The 19,195-nt window shown below is 44.8% G+C and overlaps 1 protein-coding gene across 12 annotated transcripts in view; it reads right to left on the reverse strand.

Moving 5' to 3' along the window:
• Positions 1-19,195, reverse strand: part of pde4cb (phosphodiesterase 4C, cAMP-specific b) — a 43,628-nt gene that overhangs the window by 3,100 nt on the left and 21,333 nt on the right. For 4 of the 12 annotated variants that reach the window (XM_057037690.1, XM_057037692.1, XM_057037691.1 and 1 more), the window contains 13 exons: positions 5,912-6,103; positions 5,569-5,610; positions 5,253-5,289; positions 4,905-4,978; positions 4,775-4,824; positions 4,549-4,661; positions 2,762-2,855; positions 1,308-1,474; positions 1,102-1,200; positions 789-953; positions 564-663; positions 312-466; positions 49-171 (listed from right to left, as the gene is read on the reverse strand). In XM_057037690.1, the coding sequence (XP_056893670.1) occupies positions 49-171; positions 312-466; positions 564-663; positions 789-953; positions 1,102-1,200; positions 1,308-1,474; positions 2,762-2,855; positions 4,549-4,661; positions 4,775-4,824; positions 4,905-4,978; positions 5,253-5,289; positions 5,569-5,610; positions 5,912-6,103 (1,411 nt within the window). Of the gene's footprint in view, positions 1-48; positions 172-311; positions 467-563; positions 664-788; positions 954-1,101; positions 1,201-1,307; positions 1,475-2,761; positions 2,856-4,548; positions 4,662-4,774; positions 4,825-4,904; positions 4,979-5,252; positions 5,290-5,568; positions 5,684-5,911; positions 6,104-14,009; positions 14,460-17,878; positions 19,153-19,195 lie in introns of those variants that run through there. The other 8 variants (XM_057037695.1, XM_057037694.1, XM_057037693.1 and 5 more) reach the window with 6 other exon arrangements.

Consider the following 19,195-nt stretch of genomic DNA (forward strand, 5'->3'; position numbering starts at 1 on the left):
CATGCACTTTGATATAATTATCAGGATATGAAGAGGAGGCCTTCCCACCTGAATGCGGTCAGAGTAGTTGTCCAGCAGGAGCACTCCCAGACTGGTCACCTTCTTGGTCTCCACCATTGTCTTCATGTCTGCCAGATAGTTCATGTGTTTGGACATATCTGTGGCCAGCACCTGATGGGGACCACCACAGCTCAGCATGAGCAGGTCTGTACATTATTTATTAGACACCAGGATTACGATTCTGCATGTTTCAAGTTTCCAATTGTCACCACTTTCTCTAATCTCTGGGCATGGGGACGCCAAAATCTCACCATGTCGATCACCATTTTACGGAGAGAATCTTTCTGTTTCTTGCTGAGGTTTTGAAAGATGTCACAGTTTTCTTCTTGCAGCAGTTTGAAGCCCACAGCCAGGTGGTGATTCTCCAGAACAGAAGCATCATTGTACATTAATGCAAGCTCTGAACCTACCAAATACAGGATGAGATTGAGATACAGTGTGAGATAATCCGTTGTTAGTTTGCAAACTAAATTCTAATTAATTTGTTATGAGCTAAGACCTACTGGTGTTTATTAAGAACTGGTTGGTAACTCCTGGGTGGTCGACATCATGTATGGCACTAGCAAACAGAGCAGCCATGATCTCCAGATCTGTGAAGACTGCCTGGAATAAACATGAAACAGACGCATATTCTTTAAAATTGCCACTAAAATAACTTTCAAACAAGCGCTGACTCTGCAGAAATTATTAGCTGCATTCTGAAATTCGTGAAACCTGTGAGAGCTCACCTCTAAGGCAGGAGTGGAAAGGAGGACGTGGGTGGACTGCACCACGTCTGCTGCATGAATGTTGTTGTGATAAGCTACGTCTCCATGGTAGTGGTCCTCCAAAGTCATCACGAAGGTGACAAATGTGCCCACTGGGATCTTAAAGGTTTTCAAAAGATCTCGCTCCTGAAGTGTGAGCAGAAAGTGTCAGAAGAAACATTATTTCTATTTATTTCTCATCTCGCATGATGGTTAAAATGTTACCGAAGGTGTGCCTGCAACCACAATAATACTACTTAAATTAGATAATTGCATTATTGGATATCCGTTGTACCTGGAAGACTGAGTACATGATCACTGTTAGAGGACGGTTTCCAGAAAACTCAGATATCTTGAACATGTCCAGACCCCAACGATTTATCTCCTCCAGCTCCTGCAGGGAAAGGAGGGTTCAAATTTAAGGCATGGAGTGTGTGTGTGTGTGTGTGTGTGTGTGGTGTGTGTGTGTGTGTGTGTGCGTGTGTGTGTGTGTGTGCCCACCTTCGCCAGTTGACTTTCCTGTGGAGTGTTGACTCCAAAGCGAGGGATGGAGACAGATGCTAAACTCGGTATGACCTTCTTCACACCGCTGATCTGTGACATTGGTCTCTTCTTCTTCTCCCTCTCTTTTGTCGGTGGAGACAGGATCTCCACATCATGTTGTTTTTCTGTGATGAACAAAATCACATAGAGGCGTACCGTTAAATAACTGTCCAATCGTGCTTTTCTGCTAATACATTTACACAGAACCCTAACTCTAATCTTCATTTCACAAAATACTGGGATTTCAATTTATATCCTTTGAAAACAGGAAAATGAAAACAAATGTGACATTACCATCTTTATTACCAGAGCAAAACTGAGTTAGTACGTCAGTGTTAAGCTGCTAAGAATGATGGGTAAGATCTTCTTGAGAGCTGAGTCCGACCATGAGCTTGGTGATGAAGTGTTTCTTGGTTTATCCAAACGTGAGTTCAGAGCAGCGTCCGTCAGTTACAGGACTGAGATTTCGGTTCAAGTCCAAAGTGAAGACTTCATCCTTCATGCAAACGGTGGGGAAAACATAATCAAAAACGCCATCTTCCCTCGACAGTTTCAGCGTACGCTTGACGTTCCTGCAGACCCAACGGTGTCGACAATGACTCATCCGCATTTGTGGGAAAAGTCGTCCCGTTTCAGCGGTTTCACTTCGGGTCCTCAGCATTGCACATCTGGCTTTCTTATGGACACGGCCCGTTAAATGAAAGCAGATTATCCAGACGTTCGGTGTCACACGTGCCGATGTCAGCTGATGGACGCAGAGGGACCTCGGTGGGAGCGTGCATGAGCGTGCACGCCCCTCTCACCTCTCAGACAATGCCTCCTCTTCCTCACTCCCAAATGCCGTCAAGCTCAAAGCCAAGACTCCCCTGTCCAAACGGTACCCGACTGACAGGTCCATCCTTGTTCGGCTGGACCTCCATCCTGCCGCCAATGCTGCTGAAGACTGAGCCCCCCACTGATGCAACACCCTGTCTAATAATATATTAGATATGGCACCCTGTTGCTACGACAACACCACACCATGTATCTGGGAATGTTGATGGACGCAGTGCACCTGTTCAGGAAATTTTCCTCTTTTTGCTTCATCTCTATGCTGCCTGACAGTCATTTCTCTTTTTTCAGAAACAGTTAAGCCCCCTTTTACTGTTTAAAATATCTCTTTTGTCCCTTTGAGCCCCTTTATTAAAAAAATAGTCCCGATGATAAAGACATTAAATGATAAAAATTGTTCACGGTATTTTAGATAACCTAAAGTATCTTACCCCTACACTTACGTCACCAACCATAAAATGTATTAATGCTCTTAAACCTTTCTGTCCAAAAAGGTTTTTCCATTTTGGTCCAGGACACCACAACAAAAACATCACAGCTGACACCTTTACTGCTTTTGTCAGCATTTAATAGAAACTCACCTAGGAAGGTGTTAGCGATGAACTCCGACACCTGATTCCCTGACCGGCTTGTCTCTGAGAGCTGAGTCAGCTCACGATTTAGCATTCTCTTAAACTGTGTAGAGACACACACGCACACACAACAACAACAACGAGAACAAAACAATGATGTGTTTAGTGCTGGTAGACTTTTAAATACAAAACTGTAAAAGTGTGTCGCATGAGTAAATGCTAGTGATTATTAGAAGTCTCGCTGAGCTACATAAGTAAATATGAATGAGTAATAAGTAATAGACAGGCAAGGTCATTAGCCTAATATACTAAAATGATAATAATATTCTTTCTCAACATATTTTCATCTTTAACTTCTTTAAAATGCGTATTTCTTAATAAGACAGACTCATACATCTGCAACATTGGTAGCAAACACACATTTGCAGGTATATTCATGCCAGGAGTTTAAAAAGTGTTGAGTGCTCCCTTTGAGTTTTATTACAGCGGCAGCTTTCACACTGGTTATGTAACAGGTCTACCATGTGGTGGCTGAGGGAGCGGGGAGGGGATCTGTGTGAGAGAGTGATGCTGCAGTGGCTACACACTTACTATACGATACAGGCACAAAAACATACATGCAGACTGATTCCTGAAATATTCTCAGCAGTTTCCCTGTTCTGGGTTTGCTGCTGTTACTGCACTGAAAGGAACCCATTTACACGTGACATGCAACATGTTGCTGCTCTTGTAAATTAAACAAAGGGGAAACTGCTAACAGTCTGTTTTTCTCTGTCACATGTACACAGTCACACAAAGTCTAAATGCATAGACGGATGCTCACAACCTGAACATTCAGTCCATTGACAGACCTGACAGCAAGACTCACTCAACTTTTAGCTACAAACGCTTCCAGGGCTGCTCAACACATGCAGGTGTAAACAAGCCAAGAGTCTGTCCCTCACCTGTAAGAACAGACAAACGCTGGGAGCCGACGCAGACATAACGACCGGCACATGTTGAAGTTAGAGGTCAGTAAAATCCCAAACATTCTGCTCCACGCTGCAGCCAGGGCAGAGCAGTGGAGAGGAACTGAATAGAACAGGGAGCCTGTTTGGAAATGAAAGTCCCCAGTGTCTCGTGTGCTGTCCTGGAGGTGGGGGGGGGGGGGGGGGAGCAGACCAATCTGAGGGGGACAGTGGGGTGAAGTAGAGCTGGGAGAAAGGCAACGTGATCTACCTTTGGGGGGAGAAAGGGTGTGACTGCAGTCGCCCATGCAACTGTCACATACTGTCAATGAGAAACATTAAGGAACAGAGGGAGAGGGAAAAAAGGCTGAGAGGACCCCCACCACCTTCCCTGTCCAATCAGAGACACGGGCTTAAGGGGCTGGATGGAGGAGAGGGATGTGATTGGCTGGACGGGAGACGGAGGAGGTCTGAGAGTAACTGCCACACAAGAGCGAGAGCAGGAAACAGGGATGCATGAGAAATTCTGCTTAACTCTTTCAGAGGAAAAGGACATTTCTTTTTGATGAGGGGTTTTGTGAAGCCTCGCTGATGTCCCATGTGTCAAAACACACAACGGCGGCTCCTAATTAAGTGCATGTAGCCACATCGGGGGAAACTGTCCTTCTCATCCTCAGCTGACTTTTTCCATCTCGGCCAGATAACACATATTTTTATGTCAAACCTTTGAATGTGAAAAGCCCCTGACAGGTTACACGAGACCATCGACACCAACACGACCTGGTCTCCACGAATAATAAGCTAAGACTCTGAAAACCAGACGGCACTTTGAGTCAGAGTCCATCTAACCTTGTTGGATGCCATCTCACTGACAGAGTCCCGAGTCTGCAGTGTTTCCAGCTGATCCAGACACCAGTCCAGCTCCTCCAGCGTTTCTAGTGCCAGTTTCGGGCAAGGCTCTTCTGCAAAAGTGCACGATTATAGTTTGTCAGGTGACTCCGAGGAAATAAAAGAATCAGGCAGTTACAAGCTTGACATCCATCAAAATGCTTCGTTATAGTGATAATATACTGACCTGTGACACATGGCTTACACACTGGTGGCTGGTTACTGCCGGTTTGCCTCCTGAAACAAGAAACATATGAAACATGACTTTAATAATAAGAACACAGAGTCAAAAATCCCATCGACCCTCTTGTTCCTACTTGTTTCCTACGCGATCTTGCAGATGCGTCAGGGCAACAAAGTTACCCCTCACTGTTCGGAGACTGGCAAGAACCTAACGCAAAAAATGGAGACGTGACTCAAATAACGACATTCATTAAACTTTTAACACACAACTTCAAGCCTTCACCATAGAGAAGATAAACGCCCATGAATGACACCAAATGACATCCCCATCCCCTAATTCTGTAGCTTAAACATGCTTGTTACAACTATGATGATGGTCGAACTGTGTGGTTAATTTTATGCAAAGACTAAGAGAAGTGCATCGATTGTTTTGGCTCTCTTTGGGCTACGTTGAGACATCAGATATACATAAAGAGACTAACCTGTGCAAATGGAGTCACGATCATGTCTTCTCCATGTCTACAAAAACACAGACAACTATTAAAATGGTAAAAGGTCACAAGATGAATGTAGAAAATAAGATCAAGGTAAAATCTTTTTATTATGTGTAAGCAAGAAAAAATATCATTTCTTGACAAATGCACTTGAAACTCTGAAAGCAGACTTGTAAACACTTGACATGTGTTTATGGACTCAGAAGCAGCGTTCATGCATTACTGTGTGCTGAGGCAGAACTTTGACGAAGCTCAAGGTCACAACATGCAACTAAAATCACAGCAGTCTTCACACTTGTCTCACCGAGGTGGCCAATTGACCTCCCAGTGCTTCAGTCCATCTTCCCTTCAAAGCAAACCAGCGACAGCTATTGGTGGCTGAGACCTCATTTTTATTCTGGCATCAAATAAAGTGCTAGCTGCACACAGAAGTCTACATTTGTACACAGGCAGAATGGCGTTGTTGAAAATCTGAGATCTACACCTAAATGTTATTTTCCTAGCTTTGGATTCTAGCTTACGTCATTCTGTTCTGTTCTTTACAGTAACACAGACATTCATCAACAGAACCAGCTCTCTGATATCACATTGTCCCCTACTGTGCCATCAAAACCGAACCATAGTGAGAGAATCTTCAAAATACTCACAGGTCGCTGGCAGTGGATGAGTTGCGGGACATAGTTTTGGGGGACAGGTCGAAGTCGGAGTCCGAACGGTAGAGGAAAGACTCGCGCCGCTGGCTGTGCGGAAAGTTGGCCTGAAGAACCAGACCAGAACCTGGGCTGGTCTGAGAGTCCAGAGGACTGCGCCCCACTGACAGGCCATTCTCCACATCAAAACTACAAAGAGAGAAGATCACAAACAGAACGGTTTAATCTTTATTAGACTCATATGAAACCCACTAAGGGAAAAGAGGCAGAAGATGGATGGATGGATGGATGAATGGATGGATGGATGGGTGGATGGATGGAGGGATGGATGGATGGATGGATGGATGGATGGATGGATGGATGGATGGATGGATGGATGGATGGGGTACGTGTCCATACTGCCAGACCTGTTGCTAATGTACTACTTTGCTAATAAGATCTACAGTATATATGATCTGTATTACTGTATATACAACCATATTAGCCTACTAGAGTCAATAACATTGAAACCTGAATAAAATCAAATCTCCTGACTCGTCTAATGTGGATCTATAGTGCAGAAAAAAGGACAATGACAATGTTGCATAGGTATAAACCCAGATACATAATGACAGAATTTAAGCGCATGAAAATGCTACGGTCAAACATACTCCCCTTTCAAACAGGCGACCTTGTTTTAACTGCCTTTCTTGCAATCAAATTCAGGCGGGCACACATCTTTACCTCCCTGTGACGTCAAGCTGACGCTCGGTACGTCAGCAGAACTACTTACCCGTCCACCGTTCTTACAATCACCCTATCACAGCCACCACGCTGAAGGACACCCCCATATCTGAGCTACTTCATGTCTATGAAGATCATTTAAAAATAGATTTGCTTTCTTCTTGATTTATGAGCAAAGATGCATTTTATCGAATATTCCTTTCCCCAGCTGGGTTCAGCCCAGTCAGAACTCAACTTGTCTCTCCTTTTTTAACTGGACAAAGATGAAATCAGTCTATAATGTTGACGTTTCAAGGGTTCATGCAGGCCACAAACACACTTCCCACTCCATGAAACATAGTTGATGTATAACACAAAAGAGCAAAGACAACCTTTAGACTCGCACTCGCTCCAATTAATCAAAGTGAGGATGATTCCCCTCAACGGATGGTGGGTTTTTGAGCTTCGGTGCGATCCATATTAATTCAGCGGGACCGTCTCGGCTCAGACTCATCTGATACTGGTGTTCACTCCCCCAGTGACACAGATGAGCGAAACCAATTCAAATTAATTTCCCCTCTGACCTAAACTCAAGCGCAAAGGATATCCCATATCTCTGCTCTATGAGAAATGATTCCTGCTAAATTCACCGTAAAAGAGATTTTCAGGCGCTGTAATGTACGCGTCACAATTGTGTAAATGAATTTACACTTCTCCTTCCTCAAAAGCAGAGCACCAACTGAGCACTGGAGTGTTGCCTCTGAGTATATTTTTAGCTCGGTTTGCCTCCGGTGCTCCAGCAATAGCTCTGCCCGACAAATGAAAGGTGGCTATTATGCAATCGATGTTGAATGAAATATCCAATCAATTCACAAGAGCGGAGGGAGCGAGGGAGAGGAGAGAGAGGTGGGAGAGAGGTGGATGAAGTGCTGGGGTTAAGCAGAGGGAGGCTGTATCCAGCACCGTGATGTGGCTCAGCATCTGCCGCCTGATTGGTGTGACGCGGCACAGTGGGGCAGCGGGACTTACCTCGACAGTAACACAGACACCCCCGCCGGCAATTAACCTGACCCAACTTTTAGCACCCACCCTTCCGACCGTGACGAGGCTCGATCACGAGAGACCGGTGACGTCAGAAGCTAAGAATAGACCTGCCTGCCAGGAATTAGGGAATGATGAGACTTGTGAGGGTTCTGACGTCAACACGGTCGCACGGGCTGATTTCTGCCATCTAGGAAGGTGATTTATTTTCATACCTTTCGGTCAAATGATGAAGGAGGAATATTTTCGCCCACTGTGCCAAATGGATCCTTGCTGTGCATGTCGATCCAGTAAAACGACATCATATTTTTTACTTTGGTTACCATTGGAATTGATGCAAACATAAGGGAAGCCAGGTATGGCTGATCCCTGATCTGTTACCAGCGTTTCCCCCCGCAGCCTCTGCTCAGCAGAGCTTGTGTTCAATGGCATTCATTTTCATTCAGAATCCACCGTAGCCGCTCATTCAGCCACAACGAAACAGCGCCATCTATTGACGGAAATATATAAAAACACAGTGAATAGAGTCCTACAGTCTAATACAAAATATAATGATGCATCTAAATATAAACACATTGAATGCATCTCAGAACAAATACATTTGTGGACAAAGGAGTGTCTGCAAATAAAGACATTTAAACTGTTTTCCTTCCCTTAGACCAGTTTATCCTTTGGAGATTTAGCTTAGTGTTATAATTATAGTTGGTTTGGGTACATCAATAGCAAGGATATATAAAAAACACGGTAAATTAAACATAAAATAGCGGCATTACCACTCTTTGTAAAACCAGGCAAAACTTCCTTTAAACAAGCAGGCAGACAAAGAGAGCAGCAGGCTGGCGTCTGCCTCGGCTCCGTCACACATAACAGGTTGACCTTGAGCTGCCTCCTGCTTCTAGCATTGTTCTCAATGTCTCTGACGCAAACAACAGCTCCCTTTTCTGTCTTTAACTCTGTTTTATTATTTTTTTTCTCACATACACACACACGCACGTCCCTTGACACTCTTCCCACTTCTTCCCAGGATGTTTATTTTTGAATCTCATCGCCTCGAAACTAAATACTGACACCAAGTTTCCCACTTAATCGTGGCAGACGATGTGTTGTGTTTGCGTTACTGAATTTTAATTTTATAATACTGATAAATAGTCATTTAAGAATTATGTGGTCAAAAAAATGTGGCACTGACTTTCTTCTATGAATCAGAAAAGGCCGGTACAACCATTTCAAAGGCCTGTATGTTGACGATGTGCTCTGCATGGGACAATAACTCAGAGGAGGGAAACATGGTGGCCAGATGTGATGTGGTCATTGTGGTTTTCTTTGATTGCACTGTGGGAATTGTTCGAGTGGCCTGGGAAAATCCAAAGGGTGAGAAGGTAGGAGCAAATTAAAACAGAAAGCTAGCTATGAATTTAGAAAAGTACAGCCTGATTTAATATTTGAGGAGGGAAATGGACAAATTAGTTGTTGGAGAACAAACCTGTGTCAGTGTGAGAAAGAGCGAGTTCACGGGGTAAAGCGGGTTTATTTGCCTCACGCCTCAGGCTGAGCGTACATTTGATCTAAAAACAGCAGGAAAACAACCTACTTCCCCCTCCAACTGTCTGCCAAATACCCCTTTCCTCACACTGTCACTGTGTGGGGCCCGTGTGTGTGTGTGTGTGTGTGTGTGTGTGTGTGTGTGTGATTAGATGTTCATGGCCCAGGACTGCTCACCAAGACATGAGCGGAGCTTAACAAGCAGAGCGTTATTTGCGTAAGATCTGTGCAAATCACAGCAGCAAACGTCCAAGGCTCAAATCCTGCCGTTAGATTTCAACTGGCCATTTAGATTATTTTAAACAGCCCCACTGGATCAGAACCAGTTCTCTCCAGTCACCCTGCAACAGAATTACCAAACCATCGACATGTATTCCAGTGTTTCATTAATAATGCGTATTTGTCCCTGTGTGAAAGACACCAGAAAACAACATGTTTTGTATCTGTTGGCCTTGTGGGTACTGGAGCACTGGTGCTGGATCAGATTTCCATACCGGATCTCTTAATTACTAGTCATATCACTAATGCCACTGGAACATTTAAAGCAGCAAAACAACCCCAAACAACGCTCTGATCCACTGTGTTCTCCAGCCATATGATAACCTCTATCATCCCTTCACTCATTGATGACTGGTATCCCACATCTACCCTCATTAGTAGTTTCATGATGTACTAACCTATTTATCTATGAAGGTTCTGATCCTACTGAATACAGCCACCCTGACTCAGGATGATCACTGCACCTCAGCCAAGGCAGAAGAAGCTCTTCTGCCACCTCTAAAATCACCTGCAGAGCCGCTGTGGATCACTCTCCAACGTCACTATCTGATATCAGGGCAGTGTTTCATCTCTGAGCAACTTATGTCATTCTAAATATAGCCAAGGGGGAAGGTTACACTGAGTCAAGACAGCTGCTGTGTTTATTATTTTTCTGCACAGCCTTTGACCTACAGGCGGAGTGAGGACTGGTGCCTTTGAAAACAGCACACCTCTGTTTGGAAGTGTGTGACACGGGAGGGAAAAGGAGAGGCTGAAATGGTGAGAGAAACATTGTGTTGGTCTTTAACTTAAAGATGAAACACATTTAAGACCACCGCAGTGATCACCAGGCATAAATGTGAATAATACCTGTGTAGTGCTGAAGGAGTTAAATGTGCAGGCTACCTCAAAATTTGATTCACTCCTGCAAACAGGTATTGATCATGGAGTCTATGGGAAGTGATTAGCTCTGTCCATCCAGCCGGGGAAAATCTATACAGGGGTTGATCAGCATTAATATCATTAGAAACTGGCTGGGAGGATAACACTCGGGGAGAGAAGCACCAAGGAACACACACACACACACACACACACACACACACACACACACACACACACACACACACACACACACACACACACACACACACACACACAGATCTAGATTTGGCTACAGAATCGACCAGAAAAAAATCGAACCTGAACCACCTTACATCACACTGGTGCACTGGACAGGCTGTTTCAGGGGAAGCAGAGCACACACACACACACACACACACACACACTGTGCCGAGTGTTCCTCTAATCATGCTCATATGGAACTAATTGGTGCCTTTTTTAATATAGCGATTGAGAACAATTGTGCAACTTCCTCCTCTGATTAGCTAAAAGACACCTGAGCAGTCACTGCTGCAGGTGGTGACATAATGGAAACAACAGGCTACGTCACTTATCCCCCCCACCCTTCTTTGTCATCTGTCAGCTTACTAAAGACTATGATACTTCTTTTCAACCTCAGTACTTTAAAAATCCCTGCATTTTATATGGTCTTTATATACATTTCCACACATTTAATTTGAGCTAAGTATAATTATGGGAAGAGACGGTGATGATCCTCCAGCTTCCCTGGGACGCTACCCTGGTGTTCTAGAGCTAGACTAGGACATCTAATCTGTCCTGGGTCTTGGGTTCTCTTCCCAGACATGTCTGAATCACCTCCCCACAGAGATAAGTAGAGGACATCTTCAACCTGAACCACCTCAGCTGGCATCGGTACCTAGTTATCTAAAAAAACTTACATGCCAAGATATTCCTCTAAACAACTTCAATTTAAAGGCCTGAATTAGACACAGAGGCAGTTAAACACCCTCCCACTCACGATCTTTCCTTCTTGGAACCTCTGAGTATGTGTGTGTGTGTGTGTGTGTGTGTGTGTGTGTGTGTGTGTGTGTGTGTGTGTGTGTAAAACCCTGAAGTGGCTGAAGTAGTAACAGTTGCAGGTGGACGACAGCCTCTTGAGAGGATTCTATCTGTCTTGCTTGGAGCAGAAACCACAAATGTCAGGATACCTCTCCATCCACCATCCCAGCAGTGAGTTTACACACAATCACACGTCTGCTTGCGTCAGTTGTGGTTCTGTGAGTGTTTCATTGCAGCAGTGACCCATCCAGCTCCCAGGCCTTGCAATCGTTCCCAGGCCCAACACTCCTCCTGCAGCTATGTTTTTCCACATAATAACAAACAAGTATAAAGGAACTACGACAACATTTGCACTGCGATCCATACGCCTGTGTTACCAGTGTGGACTGGGAAGTGAAATTTTGGTCCCATATGATCTTTACATTCAACCTATCCCATTTCTCTCTGTTAATTAATGATGTGATTTATGGTGTCTATGGAGATATGAATGAAACGATCCAGTGGAATCTGACGTTACTCAATCTTCGCATTATGTCACAATTCAAAGTGACCTTTGACCTAATGTATAACGAGAGCGAGCTGTGTGTAATGTCACTTTGAGTTGATAGGGAGGGAGGCCCAGAAGGTTGGCCAACCAGCGGGGATGCCGACAAAGGTCAAGTTTCACTTCTGAACTATTGAGACAGGCAGACAGGCAGGCAGACAGGCAGGCAGGCAGACAGGCAGACAGGCAGACAGGCAGGCAGGCAGACAGACAGGCAGGCAGGCAGACAGACAGGCAGGCAGACAGGCAGGTAGGCAGGCAGGCAGGCAGGCAGGCAGGCAGACAGACAGGCAGGCAGGCAGGACAGACAGGCAGGCAGGCAGACAGACAGGCAGGCAGGCAGGCAGGCAGGCAGGCAGGCAGGCAGGCAGGCAGACAGACAGACAGCAGGCAGGCAGGCAGACAGACAGGCAGGCAGACAGGCAGGTAGGCAGGCAGGCAGGCAGGCAGGCAGGCAGACAGGACAGGCAGGCAGGCAGACAGACAGGCAGGCAGGCAGGCAGGCAGGCAGGCAGGCAGGCAGGCAGGCAGGCAGGCAGGACAGACAGGCAGGCAGGCAGCAGACAGACAGGCAGGCAGGCAGACAGACAGACAGGCAGAGTGAAAGCCAATACCTGCACAGACTGAACTGATAGTTTAGTCAAAAGTGAAACCTGAAATTAAACCAACATCAAATCGGTTAATAAAGTTAATGGGACACTTGGAGCAGTACTAATAAGAACGATAATAATAATAAGTCCGGGAAGTATTATTGTATGGACTGTATTAATTTAGTTCTTACTCCTTTTGCATCCAATTTTCTCCATTTATGTCCGTAAAATTGCTGTTAGAAGCTTTCTAAATGCAGTATAATCAGCAAAAATACTGCATTTTAATGCTGGGTGCACGGAACAGGGGCAGCAGCAGCAGCAGGCAAAATCTCTTGAACATGCAACAGCTACCCAACATCAAACATTTATTACACGGTAAACACTGCAATACTGATGCTTTGAAACATGGGTGGTAATCAAAGATAAAATGATCATTTAAAAAATCGTGTGCAGGACTCATATCGATATAATTTGTATTAGAAAGGACAATTCCAGAAATGAACAATAGTTTGCAGTGAAAGCCGTAAAAGCTTCAAATTTATGGTGGTAAAAGAAGCTTTGTGTATGAAAAAGGCAGCATGGTCAGTAAAGGTGTTTTTTTTTTTAAAAGTGTGGTTGGCAACGACATTTTCTGTTCTTTTAAGAGTTAGTTCACACGCGGTTGCTCCATCAGGGGTATAAATACATCTGTGTTCATTAGCTAGCTCCCTTTGAAGGGTTTTTCTTCTTATTTTTTAAGCGGGCTGACATTTTAAAGGCGTCCTGCGCACCCTCCCTGCCTGCCAAGGCTGATGTCACCGTACGTTTGTGAATGACCAGCTGCAAATTTAGTCAGATTTTCTTTCGTGACTCCAAAGCCAGCGGACACTGTTTCAGCTACAGAAACCATGTGTGTGACATTTACATAGAACCAACCTTTACAACCACAAAACCAGTTTTTAGAAAACTCAGCTGAGCCCTCGATCACACAGAAACACACACAAACCCCCATATTAGTGCAGCACCAATTCATTAGCACATTTAAATGTAAATAGAGGTCTCTTGCTTGATGTTTTTTTTTGTTCTGCTGTTTTGGTAACAGATAACTGTTGTCAGCAATTAACTGTAATGAACAGATGAGTTAAAGACATGAAAAAGACCACTGGTACATACTATTACTGCTCTGGGTGTGTGGTTACTGCTGCCCCAGTTCAAATGCTAACTAAAAATACTTTTCATTTGGACCCAATAATCGGACTTACTTTGAAAACCATTTTTTCTGATGCTGCGGATACTTTTAACATCAACACAGACCAAAATTAGAAATAGTTGTGATGAAAGTGTCGGATTTTAACGATATATCAGACAGTTAATCAGGACAAACTCTGAGTTACGGACATTCAGAATAAATCTCAAACTCAGCAAAAGTTACTGTTAATCTCTGACAAAACTTTACACAGCTGTGTGTATTTAGAGTTTTGCATCTGGAGCATCTGCGTAAGCACATCTGGTGGCCTACCGCCTGCGTTTCTGCACGATGTCGATGGGCCGGTTGACAGCACACGGTGACCCGCAGATGTTCCCATTCCTCACTTTGAAGTGGCGATCTTGGGCCGAAGGGGACAGATACATGCAGTTATTTGGTAAACTCATTTTGGCTCAGCCTCCCTCTGTGGTTCCTCACTAAGCTTCTCCTACTTTATCCAAACATGCCGCTGATCTTTTGATCTGGTGATCTCTGTCCTGCACCTCAACACCACACCGGGGTCCTCACGGCGCACAGACAGGCGTCCTGAAGCAGTCCTCGGTGGGTTTGGGCATCGTTCCTCCAGTACAAAACAAGCGGCGACCGCAGGAGAACATCAAAGTTGAGTGTTTTTAAAGCCATTTCCTCAGCGACACTCCTGATCCAGCTATGGAGAAGTAGAGCTGATGGGTCCACACACACATTGTGGAGTACAAGGCTGAGCTCCCTCCTTTCTCTGGAGACACACCCCTCCCTTCCTCTCTCCCTCCCTCCCTCCCTCCCTCCAACTCTTTATGCACATGGTCTCTCTTGCACATGGAAAAAATACATGAACTGTGTGGGTGCACGTCCAGCATGTGTGAGTCAGATAGTGACACAGGAGGGTCTACAGTTGCATCACATGTGTGGATATGTCAGTGCTGTCTGTCATAAACGGGCATATCCACCGTGCCTTGTGGCTACGTAACTGTATAGAAGTTCAGTAAACACACATTTCACAAACTCAGACTTATTTTTCACTCCAGAAGAGAAGGAAACTAAGCAACCTGAACACCACAGCTTGCTAATGTATCCATTGTTTGATCTATTGCTCCAACAATGTCTTCTAATTGGTTCCCAGGACTCTGACCTGGGAGTTTGAATGCAGCGTCAAAGTTTTGCCCACTGGCAGTTTTACCAACTGAGCAAATAAATGCTATTGACATCACAGCAAATATTTGTTGGTTGAGACACAGTACACATGGTCGGCAGACGCCCCACCAGGCACGTCAGAAAGGTCCGACCATCTCCATCCCAAGTATCGTCCAACTCTGTGACAATAAAATCCACTTTTTTACTGCTGAATGGAACCATAGTCCCTGTACAGATAACTGCGCTCGCAACTTGGACACGAGTGGACCGCACAAATCTACACACCATCAGTGTCCAATACATTCTGGAGCCTGTGAAAGAAATATTATGATGGACACAATAACAAGAGGTTTTATTGAATCATAAAGCTGTCCAACCTCCACTTAAGGGAAGAATCACATGAATCTTGAAGAATCTGCTTCAGTCGTGCAAAAATGGTGTTTTTTTATTAACACTTGACAGTGGCTGGTTCTGGGTATCCCCCTACTTGGTACCCCTCACTTTCATGCTGATCTCTTCTTTATTTTGCCTTTATAAAACTAAGAGCTGTCCTATTAAAGCTCTTTCCTCCTCTGCTTCATGTTTGTGAAACACTGTAGACCTGGAAACAGATGCAGGGGAGAGGTTTACAGAGGCTGAGGTGCTTGTGAGGTCATGTGTAACCAAATCCTGCAGAAAAATGACTTCTGCGGTCCAGCTGGCTGCTGGCAGCAAGAAAACTACCGAGCGTAATGAGAATAAGCTGTGCGTGTCCGGTCTCATGGTTTTGTTTGGGAATATGCATCAACACATTTAGTAGTTACAGTATTTATTTGCCTTTTTATACTATATAGTATATATTATAACAAAGAGAAGATTTTTTACTGAAGGACTCAAGTATTTCAACGCAAACTCAATTTCAGTGCTCACAGATTCTTATTCTGTTGCTATTAAATGTGTGTGATTCCTTAAAATCCATAGCAACGGGAACTTTTTCTCTGAAATGATGACGTAACTCGTCAGTCCCAGTGAGGACAGGGCATTCCAGAGTCCAGCTTCTGAGTCGCACTTTCCTGCTTCACTGCTACAACAGCGTCCGATCCTGCCACCTAGTGGACGAGTCCATCAAGTGACGCCCCAAAAACTGAAAGTTCAGATTTATTCTCCAGCTGCTTGTTATTAGGCAGACATTTAAACTCATATGTGCTCAGAACTGCAACATTTCGAGAAAAAAACCCCAAACAAAGATGATTTCTGTGAGGAGAGCAACAGAAAAGCCTCTCCTTAACCCAAGCAAGTAAGCAGCTGTTGTTGCCTGTGAGGGATCATTTTAAAGTCTTTCTCTTTTATATCACCATAACCATCACTGGGTTGACGCAGCTCCATCCGACTTTTTTTAATTCATCAAATGTGAAATGCTGCTGATCTTCCAGCAGAGGTCCCTCTGTGGCCAAAAACTACCGAACACTGGCGCGTGGACCGACGCACACCGCAGTCAGGCGCTCTGGCGTCATAAACAGGCATAAAGCACAATGGAAAGCAGCAGCACGGGGCAACAACGGTGACAAGATGGGGCTGAAAGGCATTAAAGGGGAGGGCAAATCTCCCCCACCCTACTCTTAATGTGGAAACTGATGGATGAAGCGCAATTTGAAAATATGACCTCAGCAAAGTCAAATTTTTTTGTGCTGGAATAATCGATGTGGGTTTGGGGATGGGGGCTGTGGGAGGGTGCAGGGTGCCTGTCTGTCACGAGAACTTAGAAACACACGTCTGTTGAGCGCAGTCAGGCCGTGGTGGACGCAGAACCGTTCCAAGTCACCTGCTGGTTTCTTTCACTATTGTGCTAATTTACACATCAAAAGTGCCTAACTGGGTGTGGAAAGAGGGAAATGTCACTGAGACATATATCCTAGTTTCCTCTGGGCACATCTTTAACAGGGTGGTATTTGCCACTCAGCAGCGCCTCATCTTTAGCAGCACTTTGCATTTCAGAGCGCTGCTGTAATGTTGAAAGTGCAATGTGGCCGCCTCATTTGCTTGGTGTAGGATTTCAGCGGCTCAGCGTTTCACGGGCTTGTGTTATGGGAAAATGAAGACTGGTTTAGCCTCCTTAACTTAAGACAAGGCCTCCTGCGTGGCCTATGTTGCTCAAACGTTTTACGTGTTAACAGCGGCCAAAAATACAAGGATGGTGTGTTCTCAACTGCACGCTAATACCCAACCAGATGGTTAGCCTGAGGCATGCGCAAACATTGCCCAATTTGTTTCACCACTTCATAGTGAAACACCCCCATACATGCTTCTACTCAAATACTCCATCTAATTTCTCGTAGCGTGACCGTTAATAACAGATAGTAAGAAAGCAGCCATTCAGAGGCTTCAGCCAAGCAGAGTAAGAAAATAAAGGCGTCGCACAAGCGGACTGCGTCTGTCACGAGCCGATGAATTATGCAGAATAAATTTGGGAAGCTGGGTTGAGTCCACCAACGGCAGCAGACCCCCCGAGAATTAGGGCAGGAATAAAAACATGCAGGGCGACATGGAAAACATTCTCCCTGCAGGGGCACTTTAGCCAACGGTCACATCGAGCAACAGACACCAACTCCTCGCGTGGCTTAATGCTTTCAGCAGAAACAGGAAGTCTGTGGGATGAATTTTGCCACAAACAAATTTACTGTCACTTCCTCTAAAAGGCCGCTGAGTCACGTAAGAACAAAACAGAAGGACAGCTCCAACCCATGAAGTGAGCGCCGCGCGCTGCCGTCCACGACCAGCGTAATATAACACTGCTGAACGACTTCAACCTACGCTGAGGGGGATTTCAAGTTTCATCAAGTGGCCCAGCAGCAACACTGTAAATGTAAATAGTATAATCCTTAACTTTGCTTGCCCACTATCCTGCTCCGTTATCTGAAATGGGGAGTTAAAGTTTGGTTTCTGTGTCCTACTGGTCATTAGCTGAAACCATCTGTACACAGTTATGTGGATTTGCTCTGTAAACACGCAGATTTCACAGTGTAGCAACATACCCCGAGCAAGAATGCCTCCGACCATGTCCAAAGCTACTTGGTGGCCCCTTTCTCGCCGACCTGAGGTCTTTGTTCATCGTTCTTTGTGCGCAAAAAAATAAAAGTTCAAGACAAAATGCAGAAAAACATAAAAGCCGAGCTTGTCATTTAGACTCCTGCGGTTCAAAAATCAGTCAGTTCTGTTGGTCCGACGACCAGCAATGTGCTGGATCCAAACACGGGAGGTCTCGATTCAGCCGAAGAGGACAGATCATAATACAGTCTTCGGAGTCCTTTCGCTGGAGCCGGGGCAAGCCCCAAAAAGGCTATCTGGCGTGTGATATTTATATAGTTCTCCACAAGGGAAGAGACATAAAGAGAGCTGTTCTAACAGGAATCAGCTGCAGAGGAATTTTGGTTCTCGTTTCTCTTCTTGCAATAATTTGTTGCTAGCACAACAAACATGATGTCATCGATTCCATTCCTGAATGGGTCTTTGTTGCACATATCCATAGGACAGAATCAGCCTGGTATCTCTGTCTGTCACTCGGTCGGTTGTGCACAAAAGGGGAAGGGTTCAGCTATTGTTGAGAGTAACACTGTATGGCAGCTTCCTTCCCGTGTGAAGTTGCAGAACATCCTAAATTACAATGTGGGCAAATTCACAAGTTCTAAACAAGTCTTTGCAGAGGGTGTCGTCTTCTTTCTCATCTGTGGAGACAAATCTTCACCAAAGTTACCAAAATATTCTCTAAAGGCAAGAGTCGTTTGTCTTCTGAACTTTCCACAGTCGAAACAGTCAGAGCCTCTTTGTTGTAGCCCAACATGTCAAAGACATCTGACTCCGGTGAACGGCTGACAAGTGTTTTTGTCTCTGCTGGCTTAACATAGCCTTTAGTGACACGTGACCTCCACGGACCACCTGACCAGATACCATCCTGCAGCTACCCTGCAGCTACATTACTAGTGAGGGTGTATTGTTAGAATTGGTGCTAGACAGCGTGGCAACATGGGGCATAACACTGTTTGCAGGACAATGCACAACACAATCACAATTATATAATGTGTAACTATGAACAGATGGTAATAGGACGGCCATCGATAATCAGATTCTGAGAGGTCTAAATGCTCGACCCATCCATTAGTTAACATTCCATGCACAAAGGCAGAGACCAGCAGTCACGCCAGGGGCTCCGATGTTATCCAATTGATTTATACGCCACCTTCACTGAAGAAAAGATGTAAATTGATATAACTTGTGTAATAAACGTGAAATGGTAATTAGTTGCCCTTGCTTTTTGTGTTATATTGCCACCTTGTGGTCACAGCGAGGTACTG

The sequence above is a fragment of the Takifugu flavidus genome, chromosome 7 (genome assembly GCF_003711565.1).
Source record: "Takifugu flavidus isolate HTHZ2018 chromosome 7, ASM371156v2, whole genome shotgun sequence".
NCBI classification, from domain to species: domain Eukaryota; kingdom Metazoa; phylum Chordata; class Actinopteri; order Tetraodontiformes; family Tetraodontidae; genus Takifugu; species Takifugu flavidus.